This window comes from Hippocampus guttulatus, chromosome 3 (genome assembly GCF_054856545.1).
Source record: "Hippocampus guttulatus isolate MCC_2025c chromosome 3, RoL_Hgut_1.0, whole genome shotgun sequence".
Classification (NCBI taxonomy): Eukaryota; Metazoa; Chordata; class Actinopteri; order Syngnathiformes; family Syngnathidae; genus Hippocampus; species Hippocampus guttulatus.
Genome location: NC_141263.1, coordinates 7,327,597 through 7,351,630, shown reverse-complemented (window position 1 = coordinate 7,351,630; position 24,034 = coordinate 7,327,597). Strand labels below are relative to the sequence as shown.

General features: G+C 40.1%; 1 protein-coding gene across 1 annotated transcript; it reads right to left on the bottom strand.

Annotated features, from left to right (window-relative positions):
* Nucleotides 1-141: 141 nt before the first annotated feature.
* ext2 (exostosin glycosyltransferase 2) lies at nt 142-24,027 on the bottom strand. Its single transcript, XM_086106854.1, has 15 exons — nt 23,896-24,027; nt 21,836-22,177; nt 21,513-21,736; nt 19,922-20,011; nt 18,756-18,872; nt 18,153-18,348; nt 17,921-18,060; nt 17,734-17,827; nt 13,870-14,001; nt 8,799-8,988; nt 6,539-6,705; nt 4,877-5,020; nt 4,322-4,450; nt 3,696-3,778; nt 142-1,557 (listed from the first exon to the last, which is right to left on the bottom strand). The coding sequence occupies exons 2-15, from the start codon at nt 22,148-22,150 to the stop codon at nt 1,419-1,421; spliced, it is 2,160 nt and encodes a 719-aa protein (XP_085962980.1). The 5' UTR covers nt 22,151-22,177; nt 23,896-24,027; the 3' UTR covers nt 142-1,418.
* Between the last annotated feature and the right edge of the window lie 7 nt (nt 24,028-24,034).

The window sequence follows — 24,034 nt, the reverse complement described above, 5'->3', positions numbered from 1 at the left end:
ATGTCATGGAGGCTGATTTGGACCTTCACAGATTCCAAGTGAAGGCGGATATCAAAATAAAAATAAAACTCGTGTCATCTTTCAACAAACACATTATATCAACAACGGGGGAAAAAAGCTAAAGAATTAACTACGGCAGACTTATTTGGGGAGTTTTAGATTTTAATTTTACATAAAAAGTTAAGATTACACACAATCAGTCACAAATGTAAATGTGCTACAATGGCCTTACGGGTATCAAAACAAAACAAGGCATTGCAACATCTTCAAACCTTTAACATCTAATCAATAAAGGATAGAAAGAACATCCAGACATAAACTTAACTGGATAAATAGCATTGAATCAACAATTGCACACACAAATTCAGAACATGTCACTCATGCTACTTGGAGGTTTGGTTATCGCATTTGTGACCGTAACTTGACCTATTGCCGTTTTACCATGCTGTCTTGCAGGTTGTCTTGCCATTATTCTTCCGACAAAGTCGGATCAGTCAAAAAAACAAAAAAAAAAGTTTTGGGAGGGCAAATTTGTTTTACAAAAACCGAGAAAACATGAACGTTAAGGTTTCACTCAGAAATTCAATCTGACGCACATGCACTACTCACAGTGTCCTGCCCGCACATTAATTTCCAAACGCATCTTATGTTCTAAAGCAGGGAGGCCCAAATCCTCAGGAACCCAGATCCAGACCATTTCAGATGTTTCCCTAATCCAACACACCCAATTCAGATGATCAGCTCATCACAAAAACTTTGGAGAAGCCTCATCTTGAAAGCCTTAACAGAAGCGTAATGCCCCTTCCATAAACGGTGAACCTCTACATCGTGGATTTGCGCCTATTGTAGGTCATTTTTGGAACGTAAACCCCGCGACAAATGAGGAATCACTGTATTTTGATCTGTAAAATGTGTCAAATACACAAGCAATTTTCCATCACATACACAGAAAACAATGCAGTAGCTCGACAACAACTCTGTGACCAACAGAAAATCTAAATATTAGATTTTTGAGAGCACCTTTTTTAAGTCAGGGAACATCTTGTCTTGTTTGTATGAAGCTAACATAGAAGCATTAACGATACAGTCGATTTGGCAAGAATGCCTTTTTCCACTTCATTTGCCCAGTACAGTCCACCAAATCGTTTGAAGACGTTAACTATGGAATAATAAATTAGCACTGCTAATTATTCTTGATATGCATATATGTACACATGCATTGATCCCATAATAATATCAGTGAGGACCCCAGATCAGTCATGATTAACATTAGGTGTAAAAAAACAAAGAATTTAAATTAAATGCAAAATCACTGACGGGAACATAAAACCAACGTACAAATGAAGACATGATGTCAGAAAAGTCAAGCGTGTCTCTTCTAAAGCTGTGATGAGCTCCGAACATGAACGACACGCTGGTCAGAGGCTGCCGATGTTGGGGAAGCTCTTGAGTTTCTCTGGGAAGTCGTCTTTGTAGAGAACCGGGTCGGCCCGGTGCTCCACCACTTTCAGCGGCATGGTGCCAAAAACTGATGCAAATTTGTTGATGCACTCCGATCTAGCGAGGAAAACAGAAGCAATTTGGGTCCAAGTGTGGAGGTGAGTCTCAAGTTGAAAGAAACAATTCAATGGCATGTTTCCTCAAAGATGAACTTGATGTGAACGGATTTAGATGAGAATTGGTGCGATGCTTTGGTATGTCAAATTGATTAACTTGGAATGCCGTATGTCGGGATCTGTCGTCCATGATTAGCTGTTGCTAAAACAGAAAATGAGCAACCAAGTACAGTTTTGGAAGATCAGTGCACCCAGGAGCACATTCACTCTTCACATGATTTAAAAACTAGTTGTTTAAAAAAATAAAATAAAATAATCTGCCCTTCAAAAAAACCCCAAAACAACCACAACAACTATATCGCTCGGTTTCAACAAACATTGTCAGAGAGCTATTAATTTAACAATATATTTAATACTGTGGTTGCAGTTTGCAATGGTGCAGAACTACACTGCACCATCCTGGGAGCTGTTTCTAATATCTGGTTTATGGAGGGACGCCTCATGATAATGTGACATCATCCATCTATTTTCTATACCTTCCTCATTTGGGACCCGGGTGAGTTAAGTTTATCGCAGCTAACTTTGGGCAGGAGGCTGGGCACACCCTGGACTGGTCCATCACCGATCGCCATGAACAAAGAAATCAACAACTTATTACACTGTGGACAACTTAAAGTCTTCAGTTAACCGAACATGCATGTACAGCAATACATCCATCCAGCCATTTTCTGAACTGCTCTTCCTCAGTAGCGTCGTTTTTAGAGGTTGACATTTTTGGGGGAATCCCATGCGATTCCCATGGGATGGGCATGAACTTTACCTTTCATGGGATTGGGACGGTACAGGATAAAAAGTTCACATGAGCAGACAGTAGCGGGAATATCCAGTTGGAAAACAAAAATGTTGGATTAAATACTGATTGGTTTGTTTGTTGAACATATAAACAGAGAACAGAATTTTGGTAGGAAGTGAAAGGGAAGTACAAAAAAAACCTTAAATGAAGAAAAAAAAAGTTATTTATAGCATTTTACATGCGCAAAGGAAGTAGGAAGAGGTAAAAAACTTGTGAGAGAGGGCGTCCATGCGGAGAAAAGGGACAACAGATAAATGAGTAAAATGAAAATTGTGGGTTTTTTTCTTCCTTTCATTTTCATGTGAAGACTTTCAAGGACCAAAATAAAAAGAACTGATTAAAAACATCACTCATCATAAGCTACAATTCACTGAGCCGTGGCAATTTGGCATCCTCCAAAGGTATAGTTATGACACTGACAATGCAACACAATGCAGTGTGATGAAATTTGGTGTTTTATGATAGATGAAAATGACATTAGCACACAATTCTGCGCATTAATGGACATAATTTGCCAATCAGGCTTCACTCTGTGCGGCTGCCCTTGTTTGTCGCTGCGGACATAAATCTATCAAAACTAGCAGCAGTCAAGATGAGACTCAAGTCGTGAGCTTTCAGCTAACATTGGACTTGCCGGCTAGCGTCCGCGTAGCTTCCACAGCGATGCATATGCCATGAGAGCCACCAGTTGGTGGATGTGACGTTTTGCCAAACATAGATTGCAATTATCTACCTGGTTGGGCAATGTGACCCATTATTTTTCAGGACTTTTGTGAAACAAAATACAGACACTCCGTAAGGGAGCTTTTTAAGTACCTATAGTTGCCACAAAATTGTGGCAAAACGCTAATTTGGTCTAAGTAAAATTTTCAACTCACTTCAATACAGTTTCTTGGCAGCGATAAGCCACAGTATGGTGACAAAGCACTACTTTTGTCGAAATGAAGCTCCTCAATTCACTTTAACATGGATCCTTAGCCACAACATGTCACCAAAGTAATGTTGTTACTTGGTTCCAGCTTTGGCCTGAGCAGAAAAAACATCGAAGGGGTATTTTTGCAAATAACGAGTATTGGTGCCCCCCCTCCCGTGAAAAAAAATAAAAAGCTAATAAGTGAATTGGCTAATGCATATTTGCAATTTTGCGGGAGTCATTGTGCTCTGAGATGTGTCCATATAAAAACATGGGTCAAGGTCCAACGTTCTGGGTACTGATAAAAGTGACTCATCAGAAGTCTACAATCAAACTAATAAACATTGAATTCTGCTTCGGCTAATTGCATTACCTCTCCACCATGTGCGTCTGATCCAGGGACAGCCCATCGATGGCGGTGCACTCAGGACACTTGAACTTCTTTCTGGGGGTCACCTAAACAAAATCACACCACCAAATGTCAAGTCGAGTTTCAAGCTAATAAACGGTCCTGCCTGTTGAAATAAACCTGCCATTTCCAACAGGACTGCATGTGCAGTGGGGAGAACGTTGCCTGTGTAGAGTGATGATGTATGACTTGGCTGCGTCCAATAGTCGACCAGTGGATGCGTGCGTTTGGCGGAGGAAAGACAGCGAAGTGAAAGAGTTTTTTGAAAGAACCGCGTGAGATATGGTGCGACGGGGTGAAAGCAAAAGGGTGTGTGCGGATTGTGATGTGGTGGCAGCGTGTGAGTGTTTCCGTAAGCTTTGAAGGGGAGTCTACAAGGCCCCCACCGACCCCGATAAAGGAGGTTAAGGCAGGACTTGGGCTTAGGTCCCGAAACCTGGATGAGGGGGGCCATGCAGTGAAGTGTCAGGGTGACAACTGATAGGACCCAGAGATGTTGGTCTGCTCTGTCTGTCTTCACTCCCACCCCCATCCCCAACGCCTTTTCTACAAAGTAAGAGCCCCCAAACCAACTGATGACATGAATGTACCTTTATGGGGGCTTTGCCAGTAATGTTGGCCACGAGAAAGTTCATGGCGATATCTTCACAGTTCATGTGTGCATCGACCCAGTTCTTGATGTCTCCAGGCATCTTGTACGTGTACAAGTAGTTGAAGTACTGCAACAAAAAGAGTCACATGAAAATGGTGATTAAGAAGAATAAAGCAGTCAGTGGATGACCCAAGAGTATGTAGGAGGGGGCGGTGCGGTAGAATTGGCTTCGAACCTCAGTGTGTGCGTGAGCTGACAGGAGGTGTGATAACCTTGCCCAGCCTGCAACGTTCTGCTCATCCATCAATGTAATCTTGCCGTCTAACCTTAATAGTCCACACACAGCGGTCTAGAGGAAACTGCTCCCCCACTCTAACCTCATGTCATCGGATCTTCATTTATAATGAAAAACATCCTTCCCAAAACACATTATATCTGAATTATCATTATCATCATCATTCTTACTATTATTATTAATTTTATCATGATGCTAAAACAAAAGCTTGACCTGCTCAGGAGGAAGCCTTTGTGAAAGTAAAAACTACTGGGTCACCTTATGGTAAAAAGCAGCGCCCGTTAGAACCATGGAGACTTCGTTGGTCCACTCCGATTCGTACTTCCACTTTCCCATTTCATGGTCCCACAGGTGCAGTCGCCCTGGGTAACCCACAAGCCTGTCAGGGAACTCCCTCCATACCTGTAGAAGATGTCAGGATAGAAAAGATAAAACATAGCGGTATGACTATTCGGAAAAACATATTCATTCAGTGTTGATTCAAATCTAAAATAGTAAATAAAAAATCATCACAATAATAATAATGCCACTATAACTGATGCTTTATTTGAATACTTTGCCCTGAAATCGTTCGACTATTTTCTCACGCAGTTGCTCGCAAAGAGGTGAACCTAGCCCCCGGCTTTGCTTGTGAATGACTCAACAATTCAGGGAAGCTCCTTGTATCCGCAATCATGGCACCAACTGTGTTCCCAGTTAGCCTGTTCTAAACAGGCATTTGATGAGCATTCCTCAAATTTCTCAGTCATTTTTGCCCCCCGTCCCAGCTTTTTGGAATGTGTTGCAGCCAAAAAAACAGTGTATAAGTTTGAACATGAAATATCTTGTCTTTGTAGTGTAAACAATTAAATCATGGTTGAAAACAACATCCCAACTTCACTGGAATTGTGTTTGTGTTTTCTCAAACAGTGAATGGCTTTGGGCCTCGAGTATAGACTGTATGTGTATTGTTGCCATTGAGACAAGTCCCAGTCTACATGAAACTGACCCGCCCAAAACACCAAGTCACAAAAAATATTTTTCAATTCTGGTCACAGGGCAGGCGCTCACCTCGTGGCTGCCAGCCTCACACACAGAGTAAATGTAGTGGTTGAAGTGAAGTGTGGCTTATGGCCATAATACTCCTTTGAGAATGCCTGATCTCGTCTGACCTTGGAAAAGGCCATCGGAGATTGACAGCTTCAAATACGCGGCCGGCTTTTGAGTACCCCAGCCTTAGAGGTTAACTGTACAACAACAAAGAACAATTCAAAGCTATTTGTGTTTGTAGTTTTGTCGGCACTCTGCCATCTTGTCTCTACACACATGCCTACACAATCAGGGTTTTTTTCCCTTTGCTTTGTTTCTTTCTTTTTTTTTTTAAATTTGTTGTACTGATTATACAGACAATAGTATAAACAGAGAAATCTAAACAGATCAAGGTGGACTGTTCCAAACTTTATTGTGGCAAGCTAAACAAAATTGTACTGCTTAGTGGAAAACATTTGACCCCGGTTCGGAAAGGGAAAGAAAAAGGGCGAGGGCATGGAAAACTGGCAAGGGAGGCTGAATAAAAGTGTAGCAACATTTCAGAAGAGTGGCTTTATAATTCACGAAAATAATCATCTTGAAACCCATGAGTGTCAACTCTTCGACTGTGCTGCTTGTAATTCTGTGTAATTCTCCTTAAACTGGCTACAATTTTATTAAATTGCTTCTAAGTGCAGTCAGGTGAGGGCAGGGACATTTGTAGGCTCTGAGCCCATCATCATTCCTCACTCATCAAACGTGAACAGCACGCAGTCAAAACCTTCTTATGGGACACTAATCTTCAAAAAAAAAAGTCACGGCTTGTGATCACGAGGAAATGATTACTGGCCCTGACGACAGCATCAGAAGAAACGGGAATCTTTTGGTGCAGGTTGTTTCAAACCTGCTCACCTCATAGCCAAACTGCAGTTCATCAGATGTCAACATGATGATGTCATCATCGATGGCCAACACAGCTTCAGTCTCGATCTCGTCGTAGGGGAAAAAGCGGTTACTCAGCTTGTTCTCTTTGGTGCGCACAACTTTGAGAGGCACACCAACCTTAGGCCAAAGAGATTCTGACAACAGAAAAGCAAAGCAATAATTTGGCAAAAAAATTCAACAAATAAAATTGATTTGACTGAAGAGAATAGTGTGTCTGTTAATACAAAGATGACCCAAACCTTAGAGGTTTACGACAATAGTGGACCATCCTTGATCCTTGACATTTAGCACAAACATCACAGTTCTGAGTTACACGCAACACTGAACAAACTTTGATGTTGAAAGACAGATGAGCGTTGTTACAATACAATACATGCTGATTTGTATAGCGCTTTCACAACAGCGGCATCTGTAACAAAGCGCTTAACAAAACAGTTAACATTTGTTGGTGTTTACCACAGTTTTATATACCCAGTGAATCAACAATAGTGCACCCCACTGGCCTTGAGAGGCCAAAGTGTAAACAGCAGGTTTTTATTTTTACACAGTATATTCTTTTTTTTAATTGCTACTATTTTAATATATCATTTTGTACTCATTTATTTTCTGGTTGTTATTTTAAATTATACTTAAAGTTGAGCTTTGGTCATTGAATAAATGCAATTTTTTTAAATCCAATATATGTGTTGACTGATCAAGATTGTAATATAACTGATTCAAAATGGTCATAGCTGAAGACCATAACAGAAACAAAATGACCAAGGGCATAACAAACAAAATGTTAGCTGCCACTTAAGTGCTTGCAAAACATTTTTCAAGGGGTTAGAGACTTGCTTGCAGTACATTAAGTGTGCACAGTAGAACAGCATTTCACCACTTCGAGTTGTATTTACAAATTGAACACGCCTGTGAAGGACATATGATGAAATTTACCACTGACAGGTTGTGCTGGCAATGGAAATATAACATCACTGGGTTAGGTTAGTGCACATGCAAACTCTTGCAGTTGTAATTATTCAAGAGGCAAATGTCCAACATGTTTTTTAAAGATCTTGGGAAGGAACCATGGCAAGGATGACAACACACACTGATTAGACACACAGTGTCCCCCCCTCATTAATTGTGTTAATGAGCATTTGCAGACTGTGAGAAGAGCTCTACCGCGGCCAAACAATGTCAGACGACCTGTCAAAAACTGTTGGAGAGATATTCAGGTATGTTAGGAAACCATTTTTCTCTTTCAGCCCAACTGTTGTCTTTCCGTCCTTTATTTCTAGACTGGCAGGCGACAGCAGGAAAACTGTGGGCTATTAGCTGAGTTCAGCCTTGTCGATCCATTCAGTCGACATGGATACTGGTAAACTTAAAAATCTGATCAAATTTCAATGACTGACTTTCTCAACTCCAAATCAAATGAAATCCTTTGCCGTGTTGCCTTTTTCAAGTGATTGTATGTATACATTAGCGATTAAGATGTTGGAAGCTATAAAAGACAACAGCCTGTGAAGCTTGGTGTGAATCAGGAGAAAAAAAGCTTACAAGAAGGAACAAGTATGCTAAAAAACAAACAAACAAAAAATTACCAGGTCCTACCCTTGATTGTCAATACATGTTTGATCTAAATAATGAAAATGATAATAATGGAATAGGAGGCCTATCTATCTTACACAAAATACCAGAGGAATTCGAAATAACAGGTCAACGTTAAGTAATTATGACCCTCGAGCCATTCAACTTCCTATGCACTTGACTTAGACCTGAGAGTCTGACCTGTCAATGGCCCCTCGTTAATTCTAATGGGTCACGCCACTCCAGCCAGGCGCCGCTGACGCCTCTGATGAAAAGGAAACACACGGCCAGGAGAAAGCACTTCAAAGCCCCGCCACTACTTCATTATTTTCGTCAACTCGGGTGCCAATGGCAGAGTGAGACAGGTTAACAGTGGTTTACTATTTGCATTGCTCCGTCAACAAACAAAAATCATTAGAGGTGCAAGAAAACATAAGCTTCCTGCAATGTGCCAAAAGACAACAAACAGTCTGTTGCTGACCCGGATGCTCTAAAACGTTACATTAGGTATCCTCACAAAACTCGATGAAATGCTTGCAACTCAAGCTGCGATGGAGAAGTGGAGAGCCGTTTTCCGATTCACACACGTTTTACCGTAGTGCACCTAACATGTCGTAGGGGGAGCTCGTCGTGTGGATGCGTGAATGGGTATACTCACCCTCAGGAGGACTCTTGTTCTGGTTATTCCACACCACCAACAACTTAGCCAAGCTAGGAACTTTGGAAATTTCTGTGATGACTCGGAAAAGACTGTCGACTCGATCGTAGGTCAGCACCACTGCTGTGAACCCGGGCGCTCTTGGTGGAATAAGTGGCAAGAAGAGGGGACTGTTCACACTGGACCACTTCTGCACAAGACAGAAGGCAAAGACACATACAAACAACACAATTTTACACTTTCTTAAAAGTATTTGGCAGGACAAGGTTCTTCAGTGTAACACGTGGATGTTTTCCTATGATGTACGGAGCTTTAAGACTCCCTCCACAAAATGGTGACGTCAAGCGCAATAGTTTTCAAATGATGTATTTTATGAGCATGCAACAATCATTCAGTAGTGTGTCTCATGAGGACTAATTGACTGGACAAAGCACGTTGACTCAGTCCATCACAGAAACTCTTACAGAAGCAAGGCTGACTGTCTCCTCTCAAATATCAAAGGGCCTCGTGGTGCTCGAACGATGGGTTCAAGAACCATGAGATAATGGATTCAAGAAATGTGAGGAGGTTCAAATCTGGAAAGCAAGTAATGCGAGTTGGTGTTAACAACTGCCTGACTATCTTCAAAGTTGTACTCCTCTTTCATTGGTCCCCATTCAAATGACCTATAACATTTCATTGAACCCATCAGGTCAGCTCTCTGATCCGATGTACAAAGAACAGATTATTATCAAACATTATTTTGGCATGGAAAATAGCAAAGTCCGACAATACAAATGAACTGAAATAATATTCCACATGCAGGCAGGCCTTACTAGAACATATAAATGCATGGGTATACCAGCATTGTTTTTGACTGGGAGGAATGTCGGCGGCATTTGACTGTCGTTGCCGGACAGTCCCGGGGGCGCTTGTGTCTTGCGCCTGTAATGGGCAGCATTTTTCACAGCCCCACTTTGTTCAGCGGAGGGATCGGTGCTGTTTAACGGTCTGCGGCTGGATGGATGTAAGGCTTGAGGAGCCGACGATGAAAAGAAAGGAGCGTTAGCGCGGAGCGCCGATGTGGATTTGGAACTGGGAGTCGCGGCTTGGAGTTTGAAGCGGATTACGTGGGACAGGAGAAGTGAACTCATCTTTTTTCGTCAATGGACGCTACAGCTTCGTGTTTGCTTTCAAAACTTAGCTTGTAGCAGACGTGTGCACATTTTCAGCATGACGTCTCTGACCCACTGGTGAAAGGACACTTTGATCCTCTCCTCTTTCATCTATAACTGCTTCAGACAACAAAGTGTATGCAGAAACGTGGTCAAGATTGCACGACTGTCTGTGTCCTATGTGTTGTGTTGTGTTATTTTTGTTATTTAGACTTCAAAATGGCGCCGCGAGAGTGGCTGCCTTTCCAGCAGCTCCTATATTTTGTTGTTCTACTTCTTCCTTTCATTACTTTTTTGCTGTGGATTGGGAATTTCTCCATTGCGAGACTAATAAAGGTTTTCTTATCTTATCTTAAACAAGCGTCATGGCTGTTGCGATGACAAAAACGTTGCAGTGAAAAGCTGTTGAAAAAGGGCCATACATCTGTGGCATTTTTGAAGTCCATATAAAGCGTGACTGTACGATAATGTGGCACCTTCCACAACATCAGCCCAAGTCAGCTACAGCTTCTTATACAACATCCGTTACTAATGCACCAGTAAAAAGGTCCTTTACTGGCAAGTGGAAATTTCCCTGTGCAAGTTCACACATAGTCAAACAAGTAGATGGGGAAGTCATTAAAGTAACACATACAACACGCATATTCAAATACAGAAACCACTTCAGTCACTTGTCAAACTAAATCAATTGGATTAAAAGACATCTGTAGATTAAAAACTTCTGACAGATCAAAGAGCTGAATAGTCTTTCATTATACGTTTCTGATTTTTGGAAACTGATTTTCACATTACGCAAAATGCACGGACATAATTTTATTATTTGCAAATTAACGATGTCTGAAACACATTCTAAGAGGGAGACCGGCATGCCAATGATAAGACCCAACAAGCAGTGTACACAAACATAAAGTAGGCTCTTATGCTCGAAAAGTAGGAAGATTGGAACAAAAGGATTAAACATGTGGTGCAGTGTCAGTAACTATTACAACAGTGATTGTTTTTTTAAAAAAATGTTTTTGTTGACTTTAGCATTCATGTACAAATCAGTACAGAGCAGATTCATTTTTAAAACTTTAATGTGAAGTATCAACAGAAAAAGCAACATGTGCACTCCTTACTTTTAAGATGCTTATCGATGCGGCAAAAGTCTCAATTTACTCCGCAGCTTAATTGATAGCCAAAACACAGTTGCATAGACCAAAACATCTTAAAGGCTGAGAGGCCTCAACCTTAAAAGTAAACCCTTTACTCACAAGCCCTAAACAAAAAGCAGCCTGTCCTCCATTCTGAAACCCCAGTGTAACAGCACCAGCAATTCTGGAAAATGTGCTTTCAATTACCAGCCTAAAAGACTACATGAGGTGAGGGGTTCGGAGGGGAGGTGGGGGGTTCTCTGACTGATTTAAGTTCTTCATGCCGTTCATTCATTGAACTGATCCCTAAAACACTTCACCCCCAAAAATCTTTACCGTGTGCCAATTCATCTCTCGGTCAGAACAAACCTGAATGAAGGGGAAAACAAAGAGCAAACGTCACACAAAGGCAGAGCACTTCTCGACTGAACAACTAATAATTCTGTACAACGGCACAGTCTTATTCCTGTACACCTGCCAGACTTGGTTCAGAGCGCTCATAGACAAACGGAGAGACACTCTTACAATCACCCCTCCCCACTGATTTAAGACAAGCGAGACCGGGGCTGAGTAGCGGCTCCAAAGATGCGGCTGCATTGCCAAGCTGTGCGTAGCCACAAACTTTCACAACCACATGAATGATAAACAGTAACCCCCATCCTATCATTCGCAAACAGATCAGCTCAGACATGCAAGAACCTTTTCTCCCACCGCAATGCAGGCATCCGCCTCATTTCGGACTACTGCTGAGCCCGTTTGGTGGAGATCGAACACTGCTTGTGTGGTACTCCATAAAACACAATGCCATATGCACAGTGTATTAGGTGTTATGCAGTCCACTGAATCAGTGAGCTCCCACGTTGTAAATGATCTTGATCTATAAGCAGGTCGTACATTACCTATGTTGTATTGATGATCTGTTTTGCTTTTTTTTTTTTTTCTGGTGGGTTTTCCCTTCACAAGTTACAATTATAATGTACTTTTTTTTTTGTACATGTCCGAAATACAAATAAATAAACGGTGGTCATACATTTAAATACTATATTGGAGTTACATATTTCAGTTTATATACAATATATATTTTTATGGAAAAACGCATAGCTATTTTCTAACAGCCTAATATTGATTTTTCGAGTTCTATAAAGGAATAATCCATCAATCCTTCCTTTTTTTTAATATTTTGAGGTAGAATAAAATGTGTGGAAAGCACCTGAAATGGATGGATGGAAATAGAGGTTCTCAGGATTTTGAGCGTTTCGAACTTTGATCAAACTAGTTCGTTTCACCTCTTGGTGTGTTCATTTGGTCACAAAATTAACTTGGTAATTCACCTGCTGCTGCCCGAAATTATAAACATTTATATTTTTATGTTTCTGTCAATCCTAATACCGGTACATTAATGTGGAGAAGCCCTTTTACTGAAATTCTTTTCTTTTTGAGTGCTCGAATAATAATTCTTATTTTACATAAATGTTTAAATGTGCTGTTTCGACCAAACCGACTAAATATTAAAGCACATTATCATTAAGATGTTATTTACTCAAATTCCAGAACATAAACACATATTTTTAGTGGATTATTGTTATGCTTGATTAATTTCTGACTTGTGATGTTTAAGTAGAATAGGGCGAATTCAGTTTGAAAGTCTTCCTTTCTGATCAAAATGGTATGAACACTTTAAGAGCGGACTGAAACTGAAAGAGTTCACGTTTAAGCTTTTGTCGTTTTTAATGGTCTAAAAATCTGAGGAGCAATGTTTTTATTCGAAAAACAAAATGAAATGAAAATAAAAGAACTGAATGGCACAAAATGTCCCTGGGACGCATGAAGGCGTAAAGACTTCAAGTCACGTTTCAGAGTGAACTAAGATCACCACAAACAAATGGAAGATAAACATGGCACAATAGTGACATGGGCGAGAAGTTAAGTTCTCTAAACTGATGAAAAGACAAGCCAAAAACCGGTCGGAGTGGCTGCCAAGAGGCCTACGGCAACATTAAAGTCATTGCAGAGTATTTTTGGCAAGCACTAGTTGTTTACCACATGTGACAATGATCTCTATTCTCCATTCTACAATAATAAAATCAAAGCTCTGCAATTTTTTCCCAAAGCCAGAGACACTCTTTCAAAAGTGTGTGTGTTATGGTGAGATGAGACCGAGTTTGAACTTCGATTCAGTCACTGCACATTACAACAAAGTAGACCATATGCAAAGAGACGCATGGTGACAGTGGTGTCATGTTGGGGCAATTTTTCTGAAACTGCTTGAGTCACAACTCACAATGGAGTAATTAAGTCTCCAAAGTCTTCAAACATCACAGTGGTGGGGCACTAACACATTAAGTATCCGAAAGAAACCTGAAAAGACATTGAGGATTTCGGCCTGACCATGACCGAACAGCATCCATCGAAATTGACAAAGAATGGCATCACTTCGAAAAGATTTTTGGAACAGAAAACAGAAAATCAGTGAGGTGACACGCTGGGGGCCGAGCACATGAAATGCTCCGCCAATTCACAGGTTTGGAGCATCTTTGCACATACTGCGGAGTCAAGATGTGCTTTACTGATAGACCTTTACGTTTTTAATTGAATTGTATGTACTGCTTCACAATCAGCGTGGAAAATATTTCTGTAATTAATAAAGTAGTACTCATCTTTGTTATATCACAAAAAAATTGCCTTTAAAAGAAAAAAAAATCCAAGGTCTTTGCATCAATATTTTAAAATGTGGGTCATTTTTATCATGGTGCATGTAAACGTCAAGACTTAAGAGTTACATACCACAACAGTTGGATTGTTCCACTGCTCGTATGTTTGTGCAGCATATGGGTAGATGCGGTCATTAATGATTTGCAGCGTCGTCAGGCCGATGGCCTTCATGGAGCTGAAATAGGCTTCCCAGAACCAGCGTGCCTACAAACAAATGAAACAGATGGCTTCATATTTTACCATATTAAAAAAAAAAAAAAAGACACTTTCCCATTACTTGTCACAACAAACTGGACAAAGTGGACTTCCAATTAAATACATACATATATTTTTCTTTATTCTTTATCAATACATAGGCATGCTATGAAAGTCTTGAAAAGAGAAGAACATTTTAAATAAATAAATAGATCGATAAATAAACACAAATAATCTCTCTCACCGCACTTGTCTGTTTGGTTCTGGTACTTTGGAAATCAAGATTCTCTGAGCATATGGGGGCAGGGGGGGGAAAGCCCAAAATACATTCATTTACATTCAAATGTATTCAGTTAGATTTATTTTCCAGGGTTTTTTGTTGTTTTTTTGGGAAGAGGTAAAGACAATTCCTATTTGGTATTTTGTCGACGATGAAGGAAAAAAAATCTAGGTCTTAAGGGTTTTGAATTTATTTTTCATCAAAGTGATGATGTTGACTGCAAATTTCCCCAGTGTGGGACAAATAAAGGTTATCTTATCTTATTAATTGGAGGGCGAGAGGAGCTTTGCATGACTATGCAAACAGTTGAATCGAAGGGTTTAGACAGTTTTCACAAACCATCACACCCCCAGTTATGTTACTGAGCTGTACATAAATGTTCACAATCACACATTTTTACTGGTCCCAAACCAGTGTTTGTATCACTAGCTAAACTGTAAGGCAGGGGTGCCCATTACGTCAATCGCGATCGACTGGTAGCTTGTGGACTGGTCCAAGTTGTTCGCGAGGGGTGTAGAGAAGAAAAAAAACAAAACATTTGTGTGTCTCTGGGCATGTTAGTAGTTTATCTTTTGTGTTGATGCACACTGCACTTAATCGTCCGATCAGTCTCACTTTCACAAAAATTATTCAATAAAGAAAAGAAAATAAAGCAGGTCATCTTTATTCTATGGTGGCGCGCGACCTGCGTCACCGGAAGTTGTTAGCGCTCAGCAGTCTGCAATTGCAGCTTGTGGTCAGAGTTGTTTATCATTATTCTCATTCAGAGTTTGTTTCGTGTACAATTCACCGAGGGCATTGGCAAAGAATGGCAATCTGGAGGGCCGACAGAAGCATTTTAAAACGGTACGCGTGAGCTACGATAGTTAACAGGCTGCAAAAGTGCGTCGCAATCCTCCGCGTGTGTCTGTTGCTCTTCATGGCATACGTGTGTATTTGGGTGCATGTGCACGGTACGGGTAGATCGCGGGAGGTTGGTTGATCGAAAAGTAGATCGTCGGTCCAAAATGTTTGGACACCCCTGCTGTAAGGTTAGTTCATAACACATTAAATGCATCTTTTATTTTTAAAGAGTGGTGAGGAAAATCCAAAAAGACTTTCCGAATCTCCTGGGAAATCTCAACACTTCATCAATCAGAAGTTGATGAAAGTTTTCTTTTCTGAGGAAGAGGAGGATGTAAGGAAACCGTGCTGGCCTGAGGGAATGACGCACAGCCCTCCCACTCCCCCATTACTGCACATAGTTTTATGAGCTGGAATGAAGAGGACCTTTTTGTTCCCCCATTTCAAATGCAACATATTAACAAACCATGTTCAACTCTAAACCTTTATTCTTGTTTAACCTTTTAAAGCTTAAGTGATAAACAAATCATCACTAAAAAGTAAAGGATCAATAAAGAAGCCCAATTAAAAAAAAAATACCGGTATATATATATATATATATATATATATATATATATATATATATATATATATATATATATATATATATATATATTGAAAGCGGTCCCTTCTCACTGTAAATATGTGCAAATTGTTAATAAAGAATTAATACCAGAGAAAATAACTGAATTCAAGAGCCCACTCTCTTTTACCATTTAATCCATTAGAGAAGAGGTCAAAGTCATGAGCACAAACAGTTGGGAGTACAGAAGTCTTTGTTTAAGTCTACGTGTCAAGTATGTGACAGATGGCTGCACCTATAGAGCAGATCTGCGAACCACTGAGTGAGCCGTGGCGAGAACCAGGCAATCATTAGTGATTTGGACTTAATCAAAAACAGCAGCCGAACCACATGTCAGCTGCTCACTGGGAATAATGTTGTGCTACACATTAATTAACACTTTACCTTTACCTGTGCTTTCACACACACATGCAAATCTTCTCTTTCATTCCAACTCAACATGTTGAGACCCGCAATCGACTTCTTGATTTTATCGATTCATCTATTATCTAGCCATTTACCCTGATGCAAAGAAACAAATACATCAGAGTTTTAACTTTATTTATAATCATTTGAATGATTGATTAAATCATCGATTAATCAGATTAAAAAAACCCAAAAAAAACGTTTTAATTTCCATCTCTTAATTTAAGAAAGGATAATATTTCAAATTGACACTGCAGAAATTGCACAACCATTAATTATGATTCAATTTCTGGTTTGCTCCAAAACAGGTCGGAAAATGGGCCAAAATGTTGATCACTGTTTTTCCAAAGTACAGTGAAGTTCTAGACTATCATGTAAACAAAATATTTAATGTTGACTTTAGAAATTACGAACATTGAAAAGCTTCACTATGGCTGACAATCACCACAAGATGACAATCCAGTCAAAGGAAAATTATTTGGGTCAAGATGAATGAAATATAAACAATTTAAATGGTCAAATTAGACCTTGAAAGGGCCCTAATATTATAATAGCATTGAGAAAGTTACATTTGGTCAACACCACGAATACAAAACACACACTTCGCAGCGCTATTTGAATAAAAAAACTATGTCCGAATTCCAACGTAACTTGGAAAGATGAAGACAGCTTCAAACCAAAGCCTTGTGCGCCCTCTGCTGGTAGATCTGATAAATTGCAACCCAAACAACACTAAATGTAATCTAACATATCAATTTCTTCGCATTGGTGAATTAGTTTTGACTGTTTACGGTTTTGTTTAGAAACTTTAGAGAACACCAAGGTCCTTTGCCGCATTTATGTTAAATCCAGCATATCAAACTTAACAGAAGCTTCAGATGGTAGTTACTATGCAAGTCAGCACAGATGTTTGCAGTTATGCAGTTAAAAAGAATTGGTTGCTTTTAAGCCTTTGATTGGTGGTACACAGTTTATTGGGGTTTCTTCTCAGTTAGCATGGGCTTTGGACAGTGTAATCTTGTTTCAGATCTGGTTAGACGTTATTTGACACCCATCAGTCATCACACACATGCCATAGTAAAAAGGAGTACCGGTACCATTATTTAATTGAATAATTGGTAAATGGATTAAAGTTGACACAAGGAATTAATGAGCAGCAAATCTCTTTTTACTGTGGTGGATACACCAAATAAATGGAGACATCAAATTGGATGTCTGCTGTCCATTTTAAAACGTAGACAAGAAGAAGGAAATTTTAAAAAAGTGGTACGAATGTCAGTCAGAATGTCTGTTTTGCCAATAACACAACATAAGCCAGCCTTTTTTTTTTTTTTAAATAACAGCTTCAAACTCATGGCAATAATTACAGTGGTGTGACAGTCAGAATAGCAACTGTCACCATCAGTGGTCTAGATACTGAAAGTAACTGTGCTGAACCAGGCAGGTCACTTGTCGCGTTGGGTTTGCGCCAGCTTAGGTGCCTTGGCAAACACACATTTGTTTGCTTCCATTCTTTGAAGCAAGTGCATATCACAAGTACGGCATGCTGCCTGTCTGGCTACAATATTTGTAATTAGAATTGAACCGCTACCTGTCTCTGCATCTCCTCCACTTGTCTGTGCGGAATACTCTTCAAGATGGTATACATCTCCGAGAGCTTCTCTTCTGGGATAACCACTGATGCCCTGTGCCAGATAACCAAAACAACGTAAGTGAGTACAGAACAGACGACATAAGTTCTTTCATGCTTAATGAACGCTGGTCTGACTAACACTGACCTTTTCCAGTCAAGAACTTCAGAAAAAGGAAGAATGTAGGAGTCAGCAAGGATGACGGGGACACAACCGGCTTGGAGCACATCACTAAGAGCAGCCTGACCCAAACGTGCACCTCTCAGCACCACACAAAAGGAGGATTCCTGCAGAGAAATCGGAAAAGCATTGAATATACTTCACTGACACTTTGACAACTTTTATCTTGGAAAATATATTTGTATGCAGCTGTGCTTACCTGCAGGATCTGCGGGTAGTCATACACTTGCCCCTTGTAACAGCGCTTTCGAGCAGAGGCAGCTCCGTGGGAGAGATTGCTACACTTATCCAAAAGAAGCAGAGCTTCGCCATTTTCTTCCTTCAGGCGTTCAAGTTCAGACCTGTACTCACGGTGAATGGCTGTTTGAGATGACAGGATGAAGTAGCGGCGAGGTCTGGAAGATTGAGATTGAAAATGATCTAGCACAAATACATTAGTTCTGTCACAATATCTTAACAACATACAATTGACCCAAATTGGATCTGGATTAAAACTTTACCTCACTTTACGGTTTATTCAATAAAATGTCACAGATGAACCAATGTTTAAGCCATATATATATGACTGTGTTCTCGGAATGCTGGTGTCCAGGGTTATGCATTACTCAAATTTCGATTATAACCCAAACCATTTTGCATTATTAGACTTTCCTCTCTTTGTACATTGTTGTCAAGCCTTATTGCAGCAGTTATTCCATCCAATTATCTGCTTGACAGTTATCTTTGAAATGCACCAAACCGCTACGTAAACTTCACTAAGATAACCACACACTGGCGCAGTATATGGTTGCAATGAGCTCACCCAGGCTGTCTCTCGGGCAGCTCAACATCAGCAGAGAGGGGGCTGTAAACTGGGATGCTGACATCGTAACCTTGTCTGTACGTCCATGTGGAGAAGCCGCCTCCAGCCAGGAGCGCTCTGAAACAAAGGCGAATTAGTCAACAGAGGAGTTTGACAGAACAGAGCAACAAAAATACACACAGGCAAGGTTGACATTTTGGTTACAATCCCCTTATACAGTGGATGGTCAAGTGTTAATTTGAGTGATGATTTTGGGGATTCCGTTCAACTCAAAAGGCAGAGGCAAAAACACAGAAATTCTTCCACACCTGGTTCGAATAAAGTTTCATGCCAAATAGACTCTCTGGATGAGCTCAGGAAATTCCTTACATCTGAAGATATTGTTCATCAGCTCACACTAAACCACCAACCATCACTTTAATGTAGAGGATATCTATTTGTAGCTATTAGTAAATATATACTTCGCCTTCTGGAAATCATCCTTTAGCATGTGTGTTCTGCTTCGAGTATGAGATCCAGCCAAAAGCTTAGGGTCGTTACAATCAATCATTTTTTGGCGCTGTGCCACCTACCATCCAGTCCATGATATGATCTCTTTTATTAATTACACACAATACCTTGACAATAGTAGGAGATCATCTGAGGACGCTAATGAAATTATGCTGCAGCTACTGACATGCACTTTGCTGGGTAGTGCTTTCCCCTAACTCAGGAAAAATGCTAAAGGGTAACGCATTTATTGTTTCCATTTTGTCAGCCCCCGCCCCAATGCTGCTGACAATATGATCTACACCAGGGGTGTCAAACTCATTTTTGTCGCGGGCCACATTGTAGTTACTGTTTCCCTTGGAGGGCCGTTATGAATTTTGGGAACGCATATAAATGTTTAATCCCCTCCACATCTTACATACACAGCGCACAACAAATTGATGAATAACTAGTTTTAAAATCAGAAGTCAAGAATAATGACTCTTATTGTGGATTATATATGACAATTTGAAATTTTGGTTCCTACTTTAGCAAGCATCATGGAACTTGACATGCTTGATTTGCTTTCGCGGGCCGCATAAAATGATGTGGCGGGCCAGATCTGACCCCCGGGCCTTGACTTTGACACCTGTGATCTACACTGTACAATTAAGAGAGATTGTTCATGATGAAGCTACCTGTCTCTGGGCACATCCAAAGCAGTGTTGTAGTCTGGTGGGCCTCCTGGCAGCATGTTAAAAAGTAGATGATTCATCCCCTTGTTCCACCTTAAAAAAACAAACAAAACCAATAAAACTACTTGATGCATGGAGTTACATATTACCAGGATTAAACACGATTGTTATTAATTGATTAAACTCATTCAGTAACAGCCAATTCTGAACCAAGTCTAAAAAGACGTTTAAAAACGTCTTTGGGAGTGAATGAGTTAAGCAAATAATCAAACATTAAATGCCTGTGTTACTGTAGCAACAAGGCAAAGACATTGGCGTTGCTGTCTCTTGGACCAAGCTCACAGTGGAGTATGAAACAAAAGAGGACAGGGCTAACTTCACCCAATGTAAACAATTAGCATTGGCCATCCAGACCTGTCTACAATTGAAAATGTCAAAATACAACAACGGACACCCCAGACTGTTGAGATACTTAAGTTGTACATCAAGGAAGAATGGGAAAGAATTCCACCTACAAAGCTACAGCGTCCTCAATTCCCAAATGCTGATTATTGTTAAAAGGAAAAGTGATGTAACACTGGAGTAAACATGCCCTGTCCCAGTTTTATTGAAATGAATTGTCGGCATAAACTTAAAAATGAGCAAATACTGTATTTTCAACAATAAAATAAAAAAGAAATAAATAAAATTTTAAAAAATACATTCATCAGGTTGAACATGGAATATGTTGCCATAGCGGTGTATTCAACTGTATTCAAATGATTGACTCTATTTTATTTGTATTTTAACCAATGTCCCACATTATCTCCCAACTTCATTGGAACTGGGGTTTGGATACTTAAGTTTCAAGCAAGTCTTTAATCATTCAATTTTATTTGCTGCTATTACCTACCTATTCATCAAGTCAACTCAGCTTTTTATTTGTACATGTTTACCAGTGACTGGTACTACAAAGGACATGGACGGTTTATACACTTGCCGAGACAATTTCACCATTCAATAAAGAATGTGTGATGGTTCAAGCTCTCTCTCCATCTTTCTCTCCGAGGCCTTCTTGCTCTGCACCCAGCAAATGAGGCACTGCAGTCTGCCGTGACTTTCATGAATCTACGGTCAGGGTGATCAAGAAGCTCATTGACATCAACATCCTCACCCTCGCACTTCATATAGTAAATGCTTGTCATTCTAATTATTTTATTATTGGTTGTCTTTTATGTTTTCATAACCTCAATTTTGCTGCAGATGTACGATACAGTGACAATAAAGGTTTTCTATTCTAATTTATTAAATTTTTCTAGACAGCACTTTGTTACCATTGTGGTTAATTTTGTGCTCTGTGAACAAATTAGAGTTGAGCTGTGAATATGTATTGCCATACGTCTGGACACTTACTATTACTAAATGACTCTGCACATTTTTGTTTATGCCCTAAATGTGTATTTTGTGGCTAGTTTGCTGTAGTAATAGTGGTTCCAACGACCAGAGACACATTGCTTGAGTGTTTTAACATAAGTTGTCTTGTAAAGATGATTCTGACTCAGAGTTTTTTTTTAAAAGTCTTTTTTAAGAATCCAACTGCAAGTGAGACATTTACCGAGGTAGCATTGCAAGAGCCTGGGCAGTCTCTCTGATTCGCAGGGAGTTCTGATTCAGAACATCGGTTGATGGGACAAAAAGGCAAGCCCTGTTGACATCATCAGTGTAAAAGTCGCTGTCCGAAATGGCGCTGAGAAGGTCGTTATATTCACGCGAAAGTCCAGTGCTGCTGATGGGAACCCCAAGTTCATCAACAAATCTCTGTAGGGGGTAGATGTAAACCTAAACAAAGAAAATAAAATCTCTTAAAAAAAAAAAAAAACACACACACACACTGACGCATATGAATGTGGTATGGAAGTGATGCACAGGAGTAATTACCTTGATTCGGTTCTTAGGGTTGTAGCCACACCGATACACATCAAAACAGGTGTGCATGCGACAGCTAAGGTCTCCCCTTTCAGGAATGGGACTCGAGACTTGGAGGCGCATCAGGGGAGCATCATGAACACTGCGCTTGTCTACGGTCCAATCAGCGGTGGACTCAATGGAGTGAGGCCAGAACTGAAACATCCCAGTGGCGATGAGGCCAAACAACACCACAGAAAAGAGTGTGATGTAGTATATACGGTGCTTGGTTTTCATCCGTGGGATAAGAGCAGGTCCCCGGGAGCTGTATTTACCAGAGGCATACATGTCTGCCTCTGCCTGCCTACCTCGCCTCTGTAATGACATAGTGACATATTCAATGTTAAATGATTCACGTGTATGCATTGTCTTATAGTATTTCCATATCTGTCCCATATTTCTTACCACTCCACACACAATTTTACAAACATTAAAACAATTACAGTCGTATGTAAGGTTCAGCACCCATGGATTTGTATATTCTGTGATTGTTTTTTTTTCCTCAACAGTTTTCAATGTTTTTGTTGTTCAATGTTTGTTTTCCAGAATTACACCATCCCTCCCATTCGCCATTTTTCAGAGAAAAAATATTGTGAATTTGATTTGAAAAGAAATGCTGGAGTTTGGAAAATGTATTATTGTAATTATTTTTTTCAAATAAAGAATGGATTGATATAATGCATCCATAAGATGTAAAGCCCAGACAATATGTCAAATTTTCAGTTAGATTTTATACTGGTGGGGTAAAAAAGAAACAAAAAAGTAACTACATAGAAGTAATATTTTCTTAAAGGCTTAAATACTACAGTATAAAGACTGCAAATATCAAATAATAATTACAACTTCATATTATCGGACTGTATCATATCACAAATACACAGGGCCAGAGCCGGTTAGCACACCAAAATATGGCTCATCATGGCTCTAAAAAGGTTTAATCTAGGATGGTGATAAAGAATATTAAAAGGAAAATTTCAATTTCAATTTCAAATTGTGTCCAATCAGGTATGTGCACAACATAATTCTGCATCTGGCAAAACGTGGATAACACTTGTAAATGGCGAAAGTGACGGCGACAGCAGTTGTTGGAACTTTAGTTTCGCTTCAAGCGATATATTATCAACCCGTTGTTTACCTGTAATTGCCGCAACACGGAAAGCCAGTTTTTCCCGATTTTGGTGACGTAATCTTCCACAAATGGCGGACTGCTCTTTCGAGAAACGTCGAAATTGTTATTCGAACTATACACGACTGTACATACATACATACATACATACAAACAGTCATTCATTCATTCATCTTCCGAACCGCTTCATCCTCACGAGGGTCGCGGGGGGTGCTGGAGCCTATCCCAGCAGTCTTCGGGCAGTAGGCGGGGGACACCTGAAACGGTCACACAGACACGAACAACCATCCACGCCCACACTCACACCCAGGGCCAATTTAGAGTACCCGGAGAAAACCCACGCAGGCCCGGGGAGAACATGCAAACTCCACACAGGGAGGCCGGAGCTGGAATTGAACCCGGTACCTCTGCACTGTGAAGTCAACGTGCTAACCTCTGGACTACCGGGCCGCCCTACATACAAAGAATACATATTTATTTATGTATATAGCGCTTTCACAACAACTAGGGAAACCTGTTCCACGTTGAGTGCCCAATTTCCGGAGCACTATCCGCGGCAGATACACGCATTATCACATACGTCATACACATTTAATAAAACAAGTTTGCTTCAGGACAATTTGTCACCCCTAACTCTGATATGAACGCCCCTGCTTGTATTCTGTATAGCCTTGTACATAATAGCGCTACCAAAAACACCGTATTCATTAGTATGGCAAGACAGATACTACCAAAGTGACAACTTTCACTTTTCGCTTAGATTTGAGACATCTTAATGCTAACTACCAAACATAGTTAGCTACATTATCTCACGAAAGTCATCTTAAAGAAACGTTACCAACAATCGAAATGTATTACTACTGTCCGTTTAAGTGTCGACCATTGCGTCGTTGCGTGTTTTACTTACAAAGATGTTTACCAGATCCAGCGTTGACAGTTCGGCGTTAATTCATGATAGCATGCTAATTTAGCAAAACACGAACACTGGAGCCCACGGTCACACCCGGAAGTTATTCGTCCTTTTCTGTGCATTGCGGATTGTAATT

Excerpts from the sequence above, each read along its gene's own strand:
- ext2 (XM_086106854.1), bottom strand. The coding sequence starts at position 22,150 with ATGTATGCCTCTGGTAAATACAGCTCCCGGGGACCTGCTCTTATCCCA. Across the intron at positions 18,061-18,152 it reads ACTACCCGCAGATCCTGCAG|GAATCCTCCTTTTGTGTGGT; the intron begins GTAAGCACAGCT and ends ATTTCTCTGCAG. Across the intron at positions 17,828-17,920 it reads GAAGTTCTTGACTGGAAAAG|GGCATCAGTGGTTATCCCAG; the intron begins GTCAGTGTTAGT and ends TATCTGGCACAG.